This window comes from Bactrocera latifrons, unplaced genomic scaffold, assembly GCF_001853355.1.
Source record: "Bactrocera latifrons isolate USDA-ARS-PBARC rearing strain unplaced genomic scaffold, ASM185335v1 scaffold_672, whole genome shotgun sequence".
Classification (NCBI taxonomy): domain Eukaryota; kingdom Metazoa; phylum Arthropoda; class Insecta; order Diptera; family Tephritidae; genus Bactrocera; species Bactrocera latifrons.
In genome coordinates this window covers 51,836-73,935 of record NW_017537348.1, presented here as the reverse complement: position 1 = coordinate 73,935, position 22,100 = coordinate 51,836, and the positions used below count along the sequence as shown (strand labels likewise).

The following is a 22,100-nucleotide window of genomic DNA, read 5'->3' as shown; positions in this document are numbered from 1 at the left end:
ACATACTAATCTATTATTTAAAGTATTGTAATTATTTGTTATGGACATGTATTTCTCGTTCCATCGCAATAAAAAGGGAACATGTATGAAGTGATGTAAGCATTCAGACTATAAATGCGCTAAAAGATAAATAATTTCGATGTTGCATATTGGATAACTTATTTTTTAAACAACTATGAATCAGTTGTGAATCGAAAATGGCTATTCGAGGTACTTAACATGTATTAAATAATATATAGATTACTAAACAATATTTAGTTTATAGAATTCTTGTATGCGTGTAAAGCTGAGTAGTGCTTTGGAATTAAAAATTATATTGTATAAGAAAATTCGTATTCTAATAATACAAATGCAAGTGAGTTTACACACACAAACAAAATATAAACCGAAAATGGTACTAAAAATGTAAGCCAATCAAGTATGAATTAACTTATTCGTTCGAATTTATTTATACCGAAATCCTTGAAGCAAGCAAGAATTCATCCCTCACCTGTGGCAAATAAGAAAGACTCTTTGTACTCTCAGCATAGCGATTGACAGCGCGTAATTCTTCCATAGTCATACCACCGCCATTTCCTACGCTGCCAGCACCTCCTCCAGAAGCTGAGGAACAAGAGGACGAATGACGTATACCGCGATTACAACGACTGCAAGTACGTGCAGTTACTTTAATGCCACCACTAGTTCCGCTGCTAATTTGTGTTGTCGTGATGCTCTGTATTTTGTTGTTCTTCATTTTGTTTCTATTTTCGTTTGTCTCATTATTCAGAGGCGTTTGTGTGGAGCGATCGCCACCATCAAGGCTTTTAGAGCCGGCTCGCAAACGTCGCTGATGTTGCATTCTAGTTTGAGTTAGTATTTTCTTTTTATTTTGACGATAGCGACGTCTTACAACCGTCACTTCGTCATCGCCATCATCATCATTAGAATCCACAACATCGTCATTGTCAATACTGACAGTGTAAGTGGTATTCAGGGCAGCGTTGCTATGCGTTGCATGGCAGGTATTGCCTCTGGCAGCTACTGCTCTATGTAAGCCACTTTTCACGGCCGTGTATGATGGAAAGTGGGATTTCGGATTGTTTTCGAAATCTTCGTCATTATTTATTTCGAGTTCAGCGGCAAAGTCTCCTACTTCGCCGTCGTCGTTGGCATCTACATCTTCGTCGCCGAAGTTCTCCTCATCGACGTCAGCATCATTGTCGGTGTCGCGTTGCAAATCTTGTATGTTTCGCTTCTTTATGGGCGATGATGTCATCGCAAATAGACTCGGTCCTTCTAAAGAGACAGATAGTCGAGCACATGATTCAATAAACGAATGTTCTGGTGTTACGCCCAATGAAAGCACACTGTTGTCTAAAGCTGAGCTTGAGCTTGTTAGCAAGGCAGGCGTTGAGCGGGATTCTTCCTGAGCGACTTTTTAGTTTTAGACGTTTTTGTTTTATTCATTATCACAAAGCAGGCAGTGTCAATGTACATAAAACACGACACACAGGCAGAGTATGAGTAAGAGTGAAAGAAAAGAGAGATTTACAATTGTTTGGGTGGTTGATTAAATTAGTCTTAACATTTTATTACACTTTCGAGACACTATTGCTCAACTTAAAAAAAAAACTAGCTATATAAAACGGGAAAGCGATCTGCATCAGGTACAGGTGTGAAATTAATGAAGAGAAGTTGTGATGAAGATAAAATTTGAAATTGAACAAAATACAATGGTAATGATGACGTTAAATATGTTAATAAAGCAAGCTTAATTAGTATGTACAGTAAAACTAAATAATATAAATTGAATGAAAAAAGTAAGTGAAACAATGAATACAGTACGAGTACAAGAGACAAATGTTAGAATTTAGGTTGACAAAGTACTTGAAGAAGAAAGACTTGTCACAGTTTCGTCTTTTTAAAGTATCAACTATATGTTTATAAGATGTTCGTTATTATTTTGATAATTTACACTGATAATGGAAAGCAAGTAAGATATATCTCAAATTCAACAAATTAGGATTATCTATATTATTATATAAAAAAGTATACTTACGCAAACCCCACCGCTCGCACTGGCACTGTAACCATGTCTTTTCTGCCTCAAGGGAGTGTTGTACTATATGGAAAAAATTATACATTTAATAAAAAAAAATTAAGATTTACATATATACTTCTTTTAAGCAGTATTTTTTAGCTTACGTGCATACTTTTGCTGCGCCAATTTACCACGTGGTGGAGGTGGATACTGAAAACTACAAATCCATTCGTCCTGTACTTTGAGTATGCGCCCCGTAACTCGCGCATAATATTCGTAATTTTCACGTCCAAATAAGTCATGCGTGGCAAATTTATCGATTATTTGCTTCATAATTTTTGTAGCCACCTATAATATTTAATTGTTAACCAATAGAAAGAGGACATTTATTATGTATGTAAATCGTAAAATTAAGGCAATATAAACGACCTTGTAGAAATATATCGTCGTATAAAGCAAGAAATATGTAAGTGAACGTAATGGATTAATACTAAATACTCATATTGTTTTTGAATGTTTTATATGTGTACATATTGTACCTTAAAGATAAGTTCAGAGTTTTACAAAATAATTTATAATTTCCGCAGCAAAATGCATTGAGAAAACAGCGTAATTTCTATCAATGCTTTATATAATATAACAAATTATAATTATATTAATGTTACGAAGTAGAATTCAAAATAGTAGATCGCATTAAATTTTATACAAATTTTACAGCAATACATACTCAACATTTTTGTTGTCATTTACTTTGCAAAATCAAGTTTGAATTTCTTTCTGTATTTTATTATAACATATGTATATTCATATACAAGTCTTTTTGTACAAAATAGTCAAATTGTAATATGGAGCTTTCATTTCAAAAGATATAAGCAAATCGTATTATAAACGTCTATTAATGAAGACTCATTTTCCTTTATATAAGGATATTATGTACATAAGTATATATAAACATACCTTGAATTTAAGCACATCTTCCATACGTGCTGTTTTCCCATCACTAACGCAGGATTGAAAGAAACTTGGCGCCACTGAAACTCCCAGGGCTTCGCTGGTCATGCCTGTACTGGCCTGAGTTGCATTGCTGGCAATAACACGGAATGTACCAAAGAGTAAAACTAGTAAACGTTGAGTGTATTTCGGCAGTGATGTAAATAATCTAAAATTTATAAAAAAAAAAATGTAATAAAATTATTTTTACAATATTAAAATATTGTTCGTGAATAATTTACATTAAACATTTAATATGGAAATTTATAAACAAATTTTAACCCTTTGCACTCCGCTGTCCCATCTCAGGGGACATCGCAATTCTAATACCGCGCAACTTTTTGACATATGCAGGTTTCGATGAAGTTTGCTCTTAAAATATATATATATACATATGTATATAGTACAAATCGGTGGATTTTGTGTCAGACCGAGAACTTCTCGTTACCACTTGAAAAGAGTGGTAAGGGAAGTTTTAGAAGAAATGTCGGTTTGCGAACATAGCAACTACTGTATAGTGTACTTTATATTTATAAATAAACAAGTCTAAGTCTGCAGGAAAATGTTTTCAAAGCCGAACCAGCCAGCAATGCATATTGGGGAGTGTTTTAAAATTTATCATACTCTGCAAAATTTTAAACATTAATATTGACTTTTTAACAAATGAACATTCCTCAATCAATTCATATCAGTCCAATATCATTATAATAAGTAATACAATACTTAGTTCTAAAATTAAGGTTAAGCTATACGAGGGTTTGTAAATGTTTGTTTCTGCTGTAAAGTGGCGCTGAATAGCTGATAGGCAACGTTCAAAATTGTGCGGTGTGCATATGGTTAAGGTCCCATTCATAGTTTTATTTGACTTGCCATATAGCTCTTCACAATGTTAAATATACAAGCCACTTAAATTAACTATGTATATATAAATGCGCAGTTAAAATATGTTACTGAAATTAATGACTTTGTTGTACATATCACAATGGTTGTAAATTTTTATTAAATTTGGTCTTCGCTTTGCTCACCATTAGTATCCGGTTTTAAAGTTTCTTGTAATCTAAATCTTGAACTACATAAAAATATACCTAATCTTGGTTATATTTTCGCTGGTCTAACAGTTAATATTCCTACTCATTTTAATTATGCTTGATTGGTCTCTTGTCCGAAATTCGGTCTCTAGCACTCACATTATAACTAAATACTTAGTAACTTCTGTAGTAAGTGATCTCCATCTTGTTTATCTAAGCATCTTATCACTAATGTAAAATGAAAATTATCCATAAGGTTATATGGTATGTACATAATCCTTCAAAAGAAACTACTATGAAATTACTAATACATTGGGTATGTAGGTATGTGAATTCATATGAATGAGTGTGACCGAGTGATTCATAAATCATTTCAGTTAAGAAATGTAAAGAAATGAAATGAAGACATCAATTTTTATGTTTGTTCATAATGCAACAAAATAAGATATCCCATAAAAGAGACAGCATGTTAAAATTAAAAACGACATATTGTTCCATAGCTTTATTGTTTGGTGTTAATTTGATAGCAGACGCAATGCTTACTGGTTGGATAACATGTTAAATGACATGAAAGTAAAGCAAAAGATCACTGGCAGTTTAAAAATTAAATGACTTACATTGATATACGTATAAGTACAGACTTATAAGAGACAATAATTCACTACGTAATGAAGTAAAAAAAAATTCACAAAAAGTGAAACCGTCATATTTAATCAAAATTATGCATGAATGTGAGTATAATATTTAGAAATCATTATAAGTGAAATGAAATGAAAGGGAAACGGTAAATACTAAGTTTCTGAAACCAAATCGATTCAACAAAACAACTTAAAACTTCATTAAAACGAGAAATGAATGTTAAAAGGTTTACTACGAAAATCTATTAGCATGTGAATACTAAAAACAGATATGTACATATCTACCTAAAATAAGTAAACATGTGGCTGTTGGCACTGCCGAAAAAGGTAAAAAAGAGATCCTCAAATAATAATAACGAAATGATATAGGCAACAAGACAATCGAAACAACAAACAGATAACAGTATTTATGAATGAAAAAGTGAGTCACCCAAAGAGCGTAAATAGGCTCACGTGAATAAATACAGACTATCTGTGCTGAAAATACATTTGCGACCAATATTTGTTACGCTGCTTTCTGACTGGTATTTAAACTCAAGTGGAAAAAGTAGAAAACAAATTAAATACAAAAAAATTGCGAATCAAACTATAAATAAATTAAATTAAAAAAATAAATGAATAAATACGGCGATTCGAGTAATTTGTCACACATGTATATCGTCATATTAAGCAATATCATCAACTTTTTTACTATAAAAATTTTCAAGGAATGAAGCAAATGTCATACAAATTCAAGCAAAGAGGTTAAATTTAATATATTGTAGTAAGTATATTAAGGATATAAAGTTAAGGCCAATTTCATTCATATTCGCTAACCACATTAATTTAAAACAAGAAAAAACGTTAAATTCGGCTGTAACGAAGCTAATATTCCCTTCACAGGTGCATTTCTTTTAGTAACTATGTGTTCAGTTTATATGCTATAATGCGATCTGAACAATTTTTACGGAGATTATATTATTACCTTAAGCAGTAATCCATATCAAATTTTGTGAAGATACCACGTCAAATGCGAAAGCTTTCCATACAAGAACTTCAAATCGTTCAGTTTGTATTACAGCTATATGCTATAGTAAGCCGATCTGAACAATTTCTTCGGAGATTAAATTGTTGCCCTAGAAAATATCCTGTGCCAATTTCATGAATATATCTTGTTAAAGGCATAAAGCTTGCTCTTGCAAAACCCTTGCACGGTGAAAGAATTGCTTATATTTTCCTCTTGGTGCAACGGCACAACAACAAACACAACCAGAAAATTATTTGCAATGTGTAAAATATGTCAGACCAAAACCCATGTATATCTGCGTGCAATGTCACGCAAAAATATAATTGCAACCCTGTTTTAGCTGTCATTTTACATAAAGACATATTACGTCGCTAAATTGTTGAGGAAGGTAAGTTTTAAGTAGATTTTATAATTTCTACAACTTAAATTATAAAGATTTGTTACAGTTTTTTTTGTTAAAAATTTATTCAGAAGGTGCGCCAATTCACAATAGCCATGCACAATAGTCATTTACAATAAATTGACCGAATCAGCCGTTCATATATCACTAGATTCTGCAAAGGGTGCTTTCGTGCCCTTGTATATTTCGGTATAGTTTTTTTGCACTCTGCAATCTTGCAAGAGCAAGCGAATACCCCTTATATATGGTATATGGAGCTGGGGTAATACGTAGACCATTTTTACACATGACATAAATAATATTGGTATCATGTGTTAACTTAATTTTCTAAAATAACTAAAATATTGGTCGGTATGTACTGGATAAAGTTAGGTTAGAAATTCTTATTTAGTGGATATGAGGGATAGGGCAATATAGACTCGATTTTATCAATTTTCGGCATCAAGCCATATTTTTACCAGAAAAAGATTACCTCGATATACATATATTCATTGGTGCTACATTACTATACTCTTAGTAAAAGAATCAGATGTAATTTGAAATTGTGTTATATTTAATATACGCCTAGTTCGCTCAGTTTTTGAACTTTAACTTAGAAATCAGGATAAAGTTAACATAAATGTATTTTAATGTTCGGAATATAGATTCAATTAGAATTGATATACCATAACGCCATACCCATAACCAAAAGTCAATTGAAAGGTTTGGTAATGTTTAACCATGGCTTTATGGTAGGGCACCACTAAAGTTGGTTCGATCAGCTGTTGTACATGTTATAGTTATGAAACCTATAATTGAACCTTATAAAATATGTAAAGTTTTTTATCAGTTTATGTTAACTCTTATTGAATGCCTTTAAATGTCATTCAAAAAACTTCCAAAAGATATTAAGTAGTCCTAAGCAACAAAAGAAGAAGCAACAAAATTGGCATTTGACCAAAGTATTGAAAAGTTTAAAGATAAATTTAAATGAATGGAAGGCTTTATTTACAATTAAAATAAAATTTTAATTCAAATTTATTATCATTTTTATAAAATGTAAAATCGGAATTTTGTATCAATAACTTTTGACATTCCAAACGACTTACCCACCCAGACATAAGCTTTTATCAGCAAATGCCTAAGTAGCATAGAATATTGTAGCGCGTAGCATATTTACAAATCAGCACAAATTACACATTTCTGAAAAATGCTCTCTTTAAGTAAAACATTCAACATGGCAAACTTTACGAATTAAATGTAAAATTTGGCACAATTACATTATGCCTTGATCACACGTAACGAGTAGAGCGGCGAGACAGTGACTCGGCCAAGTGCTCGTTTCGTTTAAACAGTAAGGCGAGTAATGAACCGAGTCAGTGGGGGAGTATAGTGGCGAGAGAGTCACTAGAATCACATTTTGTTTACTAGGCCGGGTGCAGTGCTTCTTTTTTCTTCACTCTTTTGCCCCTTCTGAACAAATCACTGACTCGCTCGTTGCATGTGAACACGCGTTCGGTCTTCACTCGCCACTCGGTCGATTTTTATGTTGTTTATTTAGTTTCAATTGAATTTTACATTGTGAAAGAATTGAAATAGCAAATACTCTTTTATGAGATGCGGTAGAACTTTATTAAAAACTCTTTTAAAATGTCTTTTCTACCAAACATTGTAAATAAAACTTTGAAAAACTTCACTGTCTAACTAGATGAACAAAATACGTGTAAACCTCTACTCGCCAACTCTCGACCGAGTATCATGCTCGGCCAGAATACTGTCTCGCCACTGTACTCGTTACGTGTAACAAGGCCATTAGTAGCACTAAAATGTCAACCCTATTTGTGTTATCATTTCACTCTGAGTTTAGTTTTTATTTTTAAATATATCTAATTCAGTTTTAATTTTGAAAATCATGTTAAAGTAAAAACTAGTTCAATTGAAAATTTAGCATTACGCCACGTACCCCATTTATGTTTGCTGGCGTTTTAACTAGAGCATATCATGTAATGTAATACATTGGGTGAAAATCAAAATTTGCAATGCTTTTCGTTTTTGAGAACATAATAGAATATTGTAATACATACTAACATATATACTGCTGCTAAACACCTTAGAAATTTCCAAACGGTCGATCGATTGCAGCCATAAAGTGTGTCAGTACAGACGTCAATGACATTTAAAAAACAGGTTCAAATGCATACAAATGCTGTGAAAACCACAATATGTGTATTTATATGCGTGCAGCTGTATAACCGATTCGTAGTTCGTACGCAAACCATAATAATTTTCAAGAAAATTTATCCAAACCAAACATGCAAAAAAAAACAATATAAATTGCCAATAATTAAATTTACATCCGACCCCACGTTTATTGGACTGTGAGCGAAAAGAAAAACTTGCCTTGGTCACATTAATGGTGTTAAATTTATCTATCTGAGCTTCAAAACGTGTTTACATACAGTACAACGAAAGTGTAGAAAAGTTGCAACGAGGCGTGTACTTTTTTGTATGTATGTTAGTTGTAAATACATACATATATGTAAATATATGTACTATACCTACATATGTATGTATATGGTTATATGCGTTGTGATGTTGTTTGTCTTGATTGGTTCATTCCTAAAGCGGTAAGGTGTGCATATGAGTATTTGGCAGGTTTTTCTATTTTCTTGACGGTTCACTTACATGCGTGACTCGCAATGGCAATATTTTCCGATATTACTTATCAGCCGATAAGCAGCAAAATAGTGTGCTATCTGTGTGCTATCCGATTTTTTTAAGTGTTAAGCTCTATTGCCATACCCTGGAAAAGGGTATATTAAGTTTGCCACTCCGAAATGATAAATGATCACCATAATGAGCTCAGGTGTTTAAGCCATGTCCGACTGTTTGTATAACTAACTAGTACCTCAATTTTTAAGATATCGATCTGAAATGTTGTACACGTTCTTTTCTCTCCTAAAAGCTGCTTGTTTGTCGGAACCGCCGATATCTGAGTACTAAAGCATATAGAGGTCATACAAAATGATCTAATACATATCTTTGAATGGAATTTTTTTTATTTGACGATATAATATACGAAATTTGCATGAATGAATTAAACCAAATCGAAGAAATTGTTCAGATCTGACCACTATATATATAACTGACAAACAAAGAGACCGAGTATTTGTAAAGAAAACTTTTTTATTTGACGAGCCATCTTCACGAAATTTGTCATGGATTAATAAAACAACGGTACAACCTCCGAAGAAATTTTTCATATCGTGCATGCATCCACTATTAAAATGACCGATCAAAATCAATATTTTTATTATCCTTTATAGTATAAGAAATGTAACTGTGAAGGGTACTATAGCTTTGGTGCAGCCGATGTTAACGTTTTTTCCTGTTTATCTTATTATTTGTCATCATACTTTAATAATCCATTTGTTTGTAGTTAATTATATGCCAGTCTGGTTTATGGGTAATTTTATCGCTGTAAAAACAAAAGTAATAAATACTCTGCTTATTTTTGCATCCTGTATTTTTAGCTGACAGTGTCTGTTATTTATCTTTAAATTTGCTACTGTAAACGGAATAATAGCACAAAAGCAAATACAAAGTCAACACATTCTACAATAAACAACACAAACTAAAGGCATTGCAAGTATAAAGAAATAAGCAACAATTACTTAACACAAACACACTTACAGAAAAATATGTAAGTAAATTAAGACGGCGTATAAAATAAAAAGTTATTAGAATTTTAAATTATAATGCATCTACACAATAAATGAATATCGGGAATATATAGCTGTTTCAGGCAGGATTATAAAAAAACATTTTTTCATAATGATACTTAAGTACAAAGTACATATGTACATATTGTACATACATATACACATGTACCACTTGACCATTTGTAAGTATATGTATATATACATATATGTACATATACATATACTTACAAAAGGTCACGTGGTACACCTGAATAGATTCCTCTCCAAAAACCGAAAGTTACTAAAACAATTAAAACAAGTAAGGAAGAGCTAAGTTCGGGTGTCATCGAACATTTTACACTCTCGCATGATAAAGTGATAATCGAGATTTCAGGCGTGGTTGTGAACCGATTTCAACCATATTTCGTACACGTCATCAGGGTGTTAATAAATATTATATACCGAATTTCATTGAAATCGGTAGAGTAGTTCCTGAGATATGGTTTTTTTGAAAAAATCCTGTGTGCAGCTTCCTTCTGCCATTTCTTCCGTAAAATTTAGTGTTTCTGACGTTTTTTGTTAGTCGGTTAACGCACTTTTAGTGATTTTCAACATAACCTTTGTATGGGAGGTGGGCGTGGTTATTATCCGACTTCTTCCATTTTTGAACTGTATATGGAAACGCCTAAAAGAAACGACTCTATACCTGTCTCTTATACACATCTAGATGTGTATAAGAGACAGGTACAAAAAAGTTAGTAGGAGCCGGGGCCACGCCCACTTTTCCAAAAAAATTACGTCCAAATATGCCCCTTCCTAGTGCGATCCTTTGTGCCAAATTTCATTTTAATATCTTTATTTACGGCTTAGTTATGACATTTTATAGGTTTTCGGTTTCCGCCATTTTGTGGGCGTGGCAGTGGGAAGATTTTGCCCATCTTCGAACTTAACCTTCTTATGGAGCCAAGAAATACGTGTACCAAGTTTCATCATGATATCTCAATTTTTACTCAAGTTACAGCTTGCACGGACGGACGGACGGACGGACGGACAGACAGACATCCGGATTTCAACTCTACTCGTCACCCTGATCACTTTGGTATATATAACCCTATATCTGACTCTTTTAGTTTTAGGACTTACAAACAACCGTTATGTGAACAAAACTATAATACTCTCTTTAGCAACTTTGTTGCGAGAGTATAAAAAGCAAACAGGAATGTTTCCTTAAACTGTGCGACGATATTGAAAACAACGCTTGGGGATTGGGTTATAAAACGGTAATGGGAAAACTTCACACTGGCGGGCAAATGTCAACCTCCTCCTCAACAATTGAGAGAATAGTTTCGGTTTTCTTCCCTATCCGACCCCCACTCCATCAGGAGATCGTGAGAGTACCACAAACCCAAGTAATTCCGGCTGTAAACGGTTAAACCCATCTAATATGGAAAAGGCAACACCTAATATTATTGCCGAAATCAAACAAACCAATGACAGAACCGTCCCACTTCCGGCCCCTTTGCATGTTAGACTCCGCTAGAAAGGTTCTGGAGCGGATCATATAAAAACACCGGTGGGTTATCACCCAACCAATTCGGATTCAGAAAGGCAAAATCACAATTGCAGCTGTAAACCTGGTAAAAATCCTAGCTGAATGGGGTATAAGCGGGAAAAGATGGAAAGGAGGCACAATACAGTACTGTATGGTTATGACCCTGGATGTAAAGAATGCCTTTATCTCGGCATCCTGGCACAGTATATTGAGTGCACTAAGAAACTTCTCCGTGCCTCTTTACCTTTACAACATAATAGAAAGCCATTTTGAGGAACGAACTTTGAGCTACAACACATGCGAACGCTCTAAAAAATATTAAGCCTCTGATGGAGTACCGAGCACCCCAAGGATCTGTACTTGGGCCGTTACTATGAAACGTTATGAACGATGGAGTACTGCGACTGAAAGTACCCGAAAACGTTCATATTATTCGGTTTGCAGACGATATCGCTGTTGTGGTTATAGCAAAACACATACACGAAATAGTTACGATAACCAACAGAACAATAGCGTTAAAAAGCAATTGGCTCGAAACTAACGGACTGAAACTAGCGGAAAGCAAAACCGAAGCGGTACTCATTACTGGAAGATAAGTCCGCGAAGTTGCCACGTTCAGTACAAAGGGTGTAAGCATCATGACACAATTCCGGCAATTAAATACTTTAGAATTAACCTTGATGCAAGCATGTCCTTTAAGAACACTTAGCGTACTATACGAAAAAACTACAAAAGTGCGCAGAGCCTTGATCCGGTTAATACTCAATATCAATAAATAGCAAAATAGAAGACGACTATTAGCTGGTGTACTAAAGTCAGTCGTGCTGTTCGGCGTCCAGATATGAGGAAAAGCCCAAATCGCCGTGGCCTTTTTTCGTTATATGCCAGTTGCGCGCGAAGAGTATATTCTGCATTCCGCACAGTATCGGAAAATACTGCCCTAGTTAGACCTAGTTTAGACCTCCAGGCCCAGGAGATTCAATGCTGTACAAATGACAGGGTGCCGCACAATACATTAAAAGAAATAACAAGGGCAGAGACAGTAGATCAATGGCAAAAACGCTGGGAGGAAAGCGGAAACGGGCAGTGGATATTCCGACTGATCCCCAACGTCCAAACATGGTTAAATAGACCACACGGTCAGGTAGATTTCCACCTAAAGCAAATTCTCACAATACATGGTTGCTTCAAAGTATATTTTAAGCGAATCGGGCACGAAAATAACTACACATGTGATTGTTGCGGAGGCGATACCGTCGAAAATGTGGAGCACACATTTTTCTATAGCCAAAAATATAATCTTGAGAGACAACACTTAAAAAATGCGTTCGCGTTAGACCCAACTCCCGATAACTTGGTAAGCCAAATGGTCGAATCGGTAGAGAATTGGAAAGCCGCTTGTGAAGTTGCAGCCAGGGTTATGAAATCCCAACGTGCCAGTGAACAGCGGCGGATAAGAGAGCTGTTAAATGTAACTTACAATCAGGACTCAAACACACAAACCTTGATGTGACGGGAAGGGTTGGCGACGAACAATGTACGAGGGGGGTTATCAGACCAACAGAGGTAGAGCCAAGTAAATGCAACTTACAACTGAATGCATTTTGACCATCACGTACGCATGAGTGTCACCTCCTCGTAAAAACAAAAACAAACAAAACAAACCACATGCTTACATAAGTGAAAGAACATATTGTCTTTAAAATTATAATAGTAATATCCAGTACTGACTATATAAGGAAATACTGGAAATACCAACTTGCTGAACAGTTAGCAGCATCAGATTGTAATTTTGAATTACTTTATTTTATATAGACTTACATATGTATGTATGTACATACATATCTTTCAAATTGTCAAAACTGAATGTTTTCTTGTGCATGACCTTGATACAGTAGAATGGTTTTGCATTAACATAACAACCAAAATTAACGTTTCGTAATGTTTTATCAAAATTATTTGAATTTTATTTTGAAACTTGAAACTGAAACCAGGATATCCTGTTTTTGATAATTGACAAAAATCTTACCATAGATGCTGATAACTATCTATAAGCGTAACTTTCATTTACTATGCCTGTTGATAAACCTTTGTATAATTACTTAAGGATTATACAATAAAAAGTACTCATACATATGAACAGCAATAAAGCTGGTTCTGTTGAAGTCATATTAAAATAATATTCTAATAAGTTTTAAGATAAATTAAAAAATATTGTGAATAGCTTGTACGATCTGCAAAATTAACTGTTTTCGAACAAACATCGTACTATTCATGCATACATACATATGTATATATGTAAACCTGGTCCTTCCAACGGAGTGGATGTCTTCCTCTTCCTCTGCTTCCCCCGGAAGGTACTGAGTCGAATACTTTCAGAGCTGATAGAGAGAATGATAGTACTCGCCGACGGAGTCTCTCTCCCACCTCTCAAACGCCACAAGGACCTACTCGTCTCTGTTCTTGTCCCGTCCATCGCATTTCTTGGACGGCGGTGATGTCAGCCTTTATTTTTACGAGAACATCAACCAGCTGGGCAGCGGCACCTTCCTAATTAAGGGACCGGACATTCCAGGTGCATGCCCTCAATTTTTAGTCCTTATTTCGTTTGCCATGGTCGTCATCAAAAGTGGGGTCTCTCATCCGAGGCTGTTGTTGCGTTGTCATTGGGGTGGTTTTTTTTACGTGGCGGGTCCCAAACCCAGCGCACAACCCTATGCAGGGAATGTTTCGCCTTCTCACTTTAGCTCACCTTCAAACAGATGTTCTTAGGCTACCCGGAGGATACTTGGTCAAGGACCGGAAGTCGTGCGCTCCCAAGTGAATGGCGATCAGAAAACTTTCCTCACTCCTTCTACACATGACTCCATCCTCCCTTATTCAACAACGTCGAGTAAGTTTAGGATTTTTATTAAATTTTGTTTCTTTTTAAATATATGTAGTATGTATGTACATACATATGTATAGAAAGCAAATACGCAACGAGTAGTTTTCTCTACATGTTTTATAGGGTAAATTTTAAACAGCCGTTTCTTTCAAAGATAACGAAGCGAAATATGATTACTAAAGAGATTACAGCTGATAACACTAAGTGTGCTGATATTGTAAACAAAGACGTATTACAAATTAACTATATACATATGTATGTATATCATAGCAAATGTAATGCTAGTACTGCGTAATTTATGTTTGTCAACATAAGTAGGCACACACATACATATACATATATATGTGCATATATTGACTAATACAACTTGTTCAATAATGTTCCAAAAAGCTTGTTTTACTGAACAGTATACAAAAAGCTGTTCAAAGTAATCAGGACTTTTTGAATCTAGTGTCCCCTGGTGGCGCCATCTATATGTCGACTGCGGCGTTAGAATCTGCTACCTTTATCGATTGTCCAGTGGGAATTTCATGACATTTCATTGATAAGAAGTGAAGTTATTGCGTTATAAGCGTCAGTATGTTTGTGTTATCGGTGCAAAAATTAACTTCGAACAAAGTGCCAACATTAAATTTTGTTTTAAAATTGGTAAAACTTTTACCGAAACGTTTCAATTGATGCAGCAGATGTGCACGCGTGGTTTCAACGTTTTCAAAATGGTCGTGAGGACATAATAAATGACGATCAACATATGGGCCAATCAAAATACATGATCACCGGAAATTCCATCGAAACTGTGCGTGAATTCATCAAAAATCAGCCGAAGTCATCATTGAAATTCATGGAAATGTAATTGAACATCTCCAAGACATCGATTTATCGCAATTTTGACCGAACATTTGGGCTTACGAAAGGTTTGTGCACGGTTTGTTCCGCACAAATTGATTGACGACCAAAAATGGCTCAGAAACCAACATTCGAAAGACGATTATTTAGCCAAAAATCCCATTTTAACCCTTAACCACTCCCCGTATTCACCTGATATGGCAACGTCCGATTTCTTTCTACAGCTAACGATCACTACAAAGCACTAAACAGATTAAAATAAAACTGTGTATATTTAAATTTTTTACAGCTTTTTGAAAAATATTATGTTTCGAAGTTCTTTTGTGGATTATGGCGATTCGAGTTAAGAAGTTTAACAATATATATTTTGATATCACAAGTCTTGTTAAGAGCGTCTGATGTGTTATTTTTATCACTTATTTCAAATACGAGGGCTGCTATATATATTTCTGACCTAATAATGAAAATAGGAATATTTATCAACGAAAATTGTTTTTCAAACTATTCTCCATCAAGATTTATACACTATTGCACGCGCTCAAACCAATTTTCGAAGCACTTTTTCCACTCCGATTGAGACACCTCCAAAACATGGTTTTTGAATGCTTCAACAGCATCTTCTGGCAACGAAAATCGTTGACCACGCATTATTTTCTTGATGTGTGGGAATAAAAAGAAGTCATTGGGTGCGAAGTCAGGGCTGTACGGCGGATGACCCATCAATTCGACGTTTTGGCCGGTCAAAAAGGCGCTGTTTTGAGCCGATGTGTCATGGTGCACAATGATTCGTCTTCTCTTGTTCGTTTTTCGAATTTCTCCGAAGACTTCAGGCAAACAAATGGTGATGTACCACTCAGAATTGACCGTCCTACGTTGCTCAAGCGGAACAGTCGCCACATGACCAGTTTTGCCGAAGAAACAGGCGACCATTTGCTTCGAAGTGCTTCTTCCACGAACAACTTTCGTTGGATTTGGCTCGTCTTGGAAGACCCACACGGTCGATTGCWGTTTTGTTTCGGGCTCATACGCATAGATCCATGATTCGTCACCTGTGCCGATCTTATAAACGTCTTTTGAAACAATGCGATCGTATTTTTTCAGCATTTCTTTACACCAATCCACACGAGCCTTTTTTTGAGCGATTGTCAAATTGTGCGGGATCCAACGAGAACAAACCTTTTTTACGGCCAGGTGTTCATACAATATCGAATGTATGCTGGTGGGAGAAATGCATAGGCATGCCTCTATCTGAAGGTATGTTACATTGCGGTCGTGCATTATCAGTTCACGTACGGCATCGATGTTTTCTGGCACAACATCTGTTTTGGACGACCTACACGGAATGTTGTTGTTGTTCACGTAATTCGTCTTTGAGCGAGCGTCGGCCACGATTCAATTCGTTGTACTAGTTTTTCACAGATTGGAAATGGAAATTCACAATGGAAATGTCAGATTGCACCTGGCAACACTTAGTGTTGCCTAGGCCAGAAATATATATTGCAGCCTCCATATTATTGTTTAGTACATTCAAACTTTGATATTACTTTTCTTGTGACAAAAAAGTTAAAATTTTGTTAAAACTTCTTAATGATTTTCAAAAATTTGTCCTTATTTCTTACCAGAATTATGCTGCTTTATCATGCTGTTTAAATGGGAAGTAGACTTTTTGTAAGGCACCATCATTGTGAATGTTCTATACATACACACTCAAATGTACTCTTAAAATACTACAAATTTCGAAAAATATAAACAGTCATCGACCATTTATTTATAGTTGATCACATTTTAGTGACAATATTACCAATTTTGATAGTAGCCTACATGATAGTTTTCTTCCCAAAAATTTAAACTGCAGATCTGGAAATTTAGGACTATTTCTATTTAACAAAAAATTTTGTTTTTTCAATTTCCTACAGCTATGTAGATTCTAATTGTCAAGTACAAATGTGATTAGATGTAACTCATATGTTGACAAAATTGATGCACAATTTACCAAAGATATGGAATAATGACAGTAAACACTTGTCCAGAAATAGAGACAGCACAACAACACATATTGAATGTATGGTGGTCACATTAACGCCTATTACAATATCAGTTTGCATACAACATCAATAGTTTCCAGAACAAAATCTGATTCTGAACGACCTTAACGAAATTCGTCTTTTTCGAATTCACCATACAATAAACACAGATAGTTGATGGAGCTTCATCGCCAAAAATTGTTCATCGATGCAAATCGATGCGTAAAAATATTCTCGATTTAATTCCTTTTTTTGGATGAGTTAAATATTTTACGTTACTGTAAATAACACAAATAGCGCTCGTATCTCAAAACGTCCTGAATATGATTAACATCCAAAATGTTAAACTCTAGGATAAAGTTATGAATTTTCAGATTGTTACACTAGGGTGGTCAAATTTCGAAACACAAAAAGTAACCTGTGTACACGCATAATCCCACACATTCCCAAAAATGTATAGGTAATAACGTGCATTATAACAAACGTATACAATTTATTGATGTTATAGTTTAGATATCAACTGTCCATAAATTTATATGCACGTATTTTTTTAAGAATATCAATAGAACTGCAACTAAATACGCAATACACCTCTACTTTATTAATTTATGCACTCCTGTTCCGGAAAAAATAGATTTTAAATCTACTGTTGGTGATGAAAATGAAAACAAACTATTAAAATTGAGGCGACAGTAAGAGTGCCTTCCAACATTTTTTACAAAATTGACATGAAATTTTTAATTGAAAATTTTATTTATGAATATTGTTTTAATGTTTGGATTACTCTACAATTAATATTATAATAGTTGTGTATACAAAACTTCATAACAAAAACGTCCAAATATCGACAACACCAAGAATTAACATACATAATACTCGTATGTACATTCATACAGATGTTCATATATACATATGTACATACTCTATATCACTGCAACTTGTTGAATGGATAGCTTTTTCGAATGCTAAAAAAATCTGTTTGTATTTCAAAACGTCACTTCAAGTTTTGAAATGGATTGCGTTCTCACTAATATACTTGTACAGTGGCTCACAGCTTATTTCGTGTGCTCTTTTATTTAAACGAAAATGTGAAATATTTTCCATACCTTATTTATTTTTAAAAAATTTGAAATGTACATTCAAAGCATAGTTATTTTACATTACGAACACATACAAAAACATTTAAAATAATTTCTTCTGAAGTATAATATATACAACAAAAACAAAATACAAGGTAAATCAGCGTCACAGCTTATTTCGTGTGAAAACTATTACCGTTATTGGGGTCGGTATACCGTTTAGTAAGAATAGGCAAATTTGATGTGAGTGGTACATTAGGTAAATTTTTAGTATTATTTGAACAATGAAAGTGAGTGGACACGGAGTTTAATTTGAATACAACGTAATGGGTCGTCGTACATCTATTGAAAAGCGCGAATTGGTGATTGCACATTACAAAAATGGAAAAACGCAGAAAAAAAATTGCTGAAATTGTGGATTTAAGTATTTCGACCGTCCAATACRTAATCCAACGCTTTGTTCGTGAAAATAGAGTGGTTGACAAAGGTCGTAATGCTCCAAATAAAATTTTCACAGACGCCGATGAAAGGTGGATTCTAAGAAAAATTAAAAAAGAACCAACTATAAGTGCTCCAGACTTGACAAAAGAGGTTGAGACAGTGCTTGGTAAGTCATGCAATCCTGAAACAATAAGAAGGATTCTACGTAAAGTTGATTTCCATGGTAGGACAGCTCGAAACAAACCGTTTGTTAGTGAGCGTAACAAAAAGGCCAGGTTGCGGTTTGCTGAAAGGCATATTAATAAAGACGAAACGTATTGGGAAGACGTTATTTTTGCCGACGAAAGCAAATTTAACCTCTTTGGTTCCGATGGAAAGTCTTTAGTATGGCGTAAGCCCAACACGGAGTTAAAACCGAAGAATCTACGTGGCACAGTTAAACATGGCGGAGGACACGTAATGGTATGGGGCTGTATGTCATCAGCTGGTGTCGGCAACTTAGTTTTTATAGACCAAAATATGGATAAAACCATTTATTTAAATTTACTTAAAAATAATTTGCTGCAAAGTGCAGAAAAATTGGGCATTCGAGACAGGTTTAGATTCTACCAAGACAATGACCCGAAGCACAAGTCACAATTAGTGCAAATGTGGCACCGGCACAATCGCCTGATCTCAACGCAATAGAGAATTTATGGAGTGTTCTCGAGAAAAACATTAGAAAGCATCATATTAGCAACAAACAAGACCTTAAAACAGCGTTAGTGGCGGAATGGGAGAAAATATCTCCAGAATACACTWGAAAACTCGTTGGTTCCATGCAATCCCGGCTAAGATCGGTTTTAAAGCAAAAAGGTTACCCTACAAAATATTAATTTACAAAAAACTTCATTTAATTCTAAGAAACATTCATGTATTTTTAAGTTTCGTTAAGCACACGAAATAAGCTGTGACGTTTATTTACCTGGTATTTTGTTTTTGTTGTAWATATTATACTTAAGAAGAAATTATTTTAAATGTTTTTGTATGTGTTCGTAATGTAAAATAACTATGCTTTGAATGTACATTTAAGATTTTTTAAAAATAAATAAGGTATGGAAAATATTTCACATTTTCTTTTAAATAAAAAGGCACACGAAATAAGCTGTGAGTCACTGTATATGGATTGCTTTCTGGTCTCTTGCTGCTGACACTTTCCAACTGCCTATTGCTCGCGGCATGCGGCATAGACGAGCGGTGAAATATGCCACGTTTTTTGTTTATGACGTTTCCGAGTGTATGTATACTACACTGTGCAATTTAGATTTTCGCTTTTGTTCGAACTGCTCTCTGCAAGTAGGGTAGGGAGGGCATATACCAGAAAAAAAAAATATCTTTTATGAGCTTTTAATGTATTAAAAAGAGTTTTAAAAATTAACTGTGCACCAACTATTAAAATTAAATATGTACTATATATTTGTGATAGCCGCTCGTTACATGTTAATATTCTTAGTCATGGCTTCCTTCCTCAGATTGGGTTAATGTTTCATGAACAAACTTTTCTAGCTACATATATATCTAAATAAATATACATACAGTGAATCAAAAACAGTTTTGGCACTTTGCTTCAAAAGGGCTTTTAATTTACTGAACATACCAAACAAAAAACAAACATATTCGTTTAAATAATGCTTTTTTAATACATACATACAAAAATAAAAAATTCATACAAGTAGGAAATTATTAAGAAAATATTTTTTTTCAAGCAAATATCAAATGTGCTCAATGGGAAATGGGAAAGTAGAAAGAAATAGGATTGTGGAGGTGTTTTCAGCTGCTTGCAGTTATAAATTAACCACTTTTGAACCAAACGCGAAGTGTGTTTGGAACCATTGTCTTACTGGAACCGCCACTTCTCTCCATTTAAGGGGGTATTCTGGTCTAGACGCAAGAATTTTAGGCATTTTTTAAACTAAGATAAAAAAAAAAAAACATTTATACCATCCATTTTTATATGTCTTTTATTGACATTTTAATAATATAAAATAAATTGCAAGAAAGAACCCAAACTAGTCGAGATACGGGCTGGTGAAGTTGGGGCTTCAAAAAACAAACGTCGCCTCCTGGTTGACGTGATTTCAACCCTTGTAGAAATGTAAAACACAAAAGACAAGAAGATTCTTCATTAGAAGGATGTCGTTATCGGGTTGACCACTTTCAAAAAAAAAAAAATTTCGTCGACTTGAAAAATTTCGATTTTTTCGACCTTTTCGAATTTTTAAAAATACTTGAAACCCAAGGCAGACACGATAGAGCATTGTATAAAGAAGGTATATACCAAATTTTAAAAGAACCGGTTCAGTGGAAATTGAGATATCATGTCAACCACCTCAAAAAAAGTAGTTTCGAGAAAACGGCGTTTAAAGTTTAGGAGACAATACTAGTGAACACGGACGCCACGTCACAAAATCGGCTGTATACAAGGTCATATTTTTCAAAGTCTAAACTTTCAAAATATGCAAAAAAAAAATTATTTTTTCAAAATCCTAGACCAGAATACCCCTTTAAGCCCAGTTTAGTTACGCTCGGAAGCAAATTGTTCTTCAAAAGGCTTAAATAAACAAGCAAAGCAAGATTCCCAACTCCACTTGCCTCTGTACACCTCCACACCATTACATTTCCGCCGCCATGCTTGATGGTTTATAAGATGTTATTTTCTTGGAGCTCCATATTGGGCTTTTGCCATATTTTCGTTAGCTTTTGAAAAATGAGGCTTCCTTCGAGGTACACGACCATGATAACCGGCCTTATGCAGGGTATTTTGGACAGCCTGTGAGCTAAAAGTTTTCCCTAGTTGCCCGTGCATTTTTTCCCTAAATTTTGCATTCGAAATTTTTGGGTCTTTTGCCACTGCTCCAACAATGGATCGTTCGTCCCGATCAGAAAAAGTTTTTGGCCTCACAGATCTGTAATTGCTTTCTATTTTTCCGCTGTTTATGTAATGGTTTATTACATTCCTTACACTGGAAAATGATCTATTGACAATTTGTCCTCCTTTCGCGCAATGATTTTTTTCCAGGTACAGATTCAAAATGAGTTTCCGCACTTCAACGGTTATCTCTTTTCCGCGACCCATTGAATGTAACGGTATATTTTCGCTCGCATTTGTTTTGTTTCTACCAGTTACACTATGTACAAAAAATATTGAATGAGATTATTTTTTGTCGCTTTTTAACTATCTTTCTTTATAAAATCAAAGTGTGCCAAAATTTGTTTGATTCACTGAATGTATGTATATGAATGAGAATCGTTTGCCGCATGGAAAAATATACCATAAATGACGTATTTGATGTGTTGAAATAATGATACATACATACTTTTAAGAATTTGTATATGTAAATACATAGTAATCATAGCCACTTAAGACGTCAAACCGATTTTATATAGAGCACTGGTGATGGTGATGGAGGATGGAGTCATGTGTAGAAGTTCACGGAAGTGAGGAAAGTTTTCTGATCGCCATTCAC

General features: G+C 34.5%; 1 protein-coding gene across 8 annotated transcripts in view; it reads right to left on the bottom strand.

The window, feature by feature from the left end:
* Positions 1 to 22,100, bottom strand: part of LOC108975618 (rho GTPase-activating protein 20) — a 52,789-nt gene that overhangs the window by 10,252 nt on the left and 20,437 nt on the right. For 4 of the 8 annotated variants that reach the window (XM_018944236.1, XM_018944232.1, XM_018944235.1 and 1 more), the window contains exons 2-5: positions 2,981 to 3,182; positions 2,188 to 2,371; positions 2,042 to 2,104; positions 491 to 1,416 (exon numbers count right to left, since the gene is read on the bottom strand). In XM_018944236.1, coding sequence (XP_018799781.1) covers positions 491 to 1,416; positions 2,042 to 2,104; positions 2,188 to 2,371; positions 2,981 to 3,182 — 1,375 coding nt within the window. Of the gene's footprint in view, positions 1 to 490; positions 1,417 to 2,041; positions 2,105 to 2,187; positions 2,372 to 2,980; positions 3,183 to 7,173; positions 7,256 to 22,100 lie in introns of those variants that run through there. The other 4 variants (XM_018944239.1, XM_018944238.1, XM_018944240.1 and 1 more) reach the window with 2 other exon arrangements.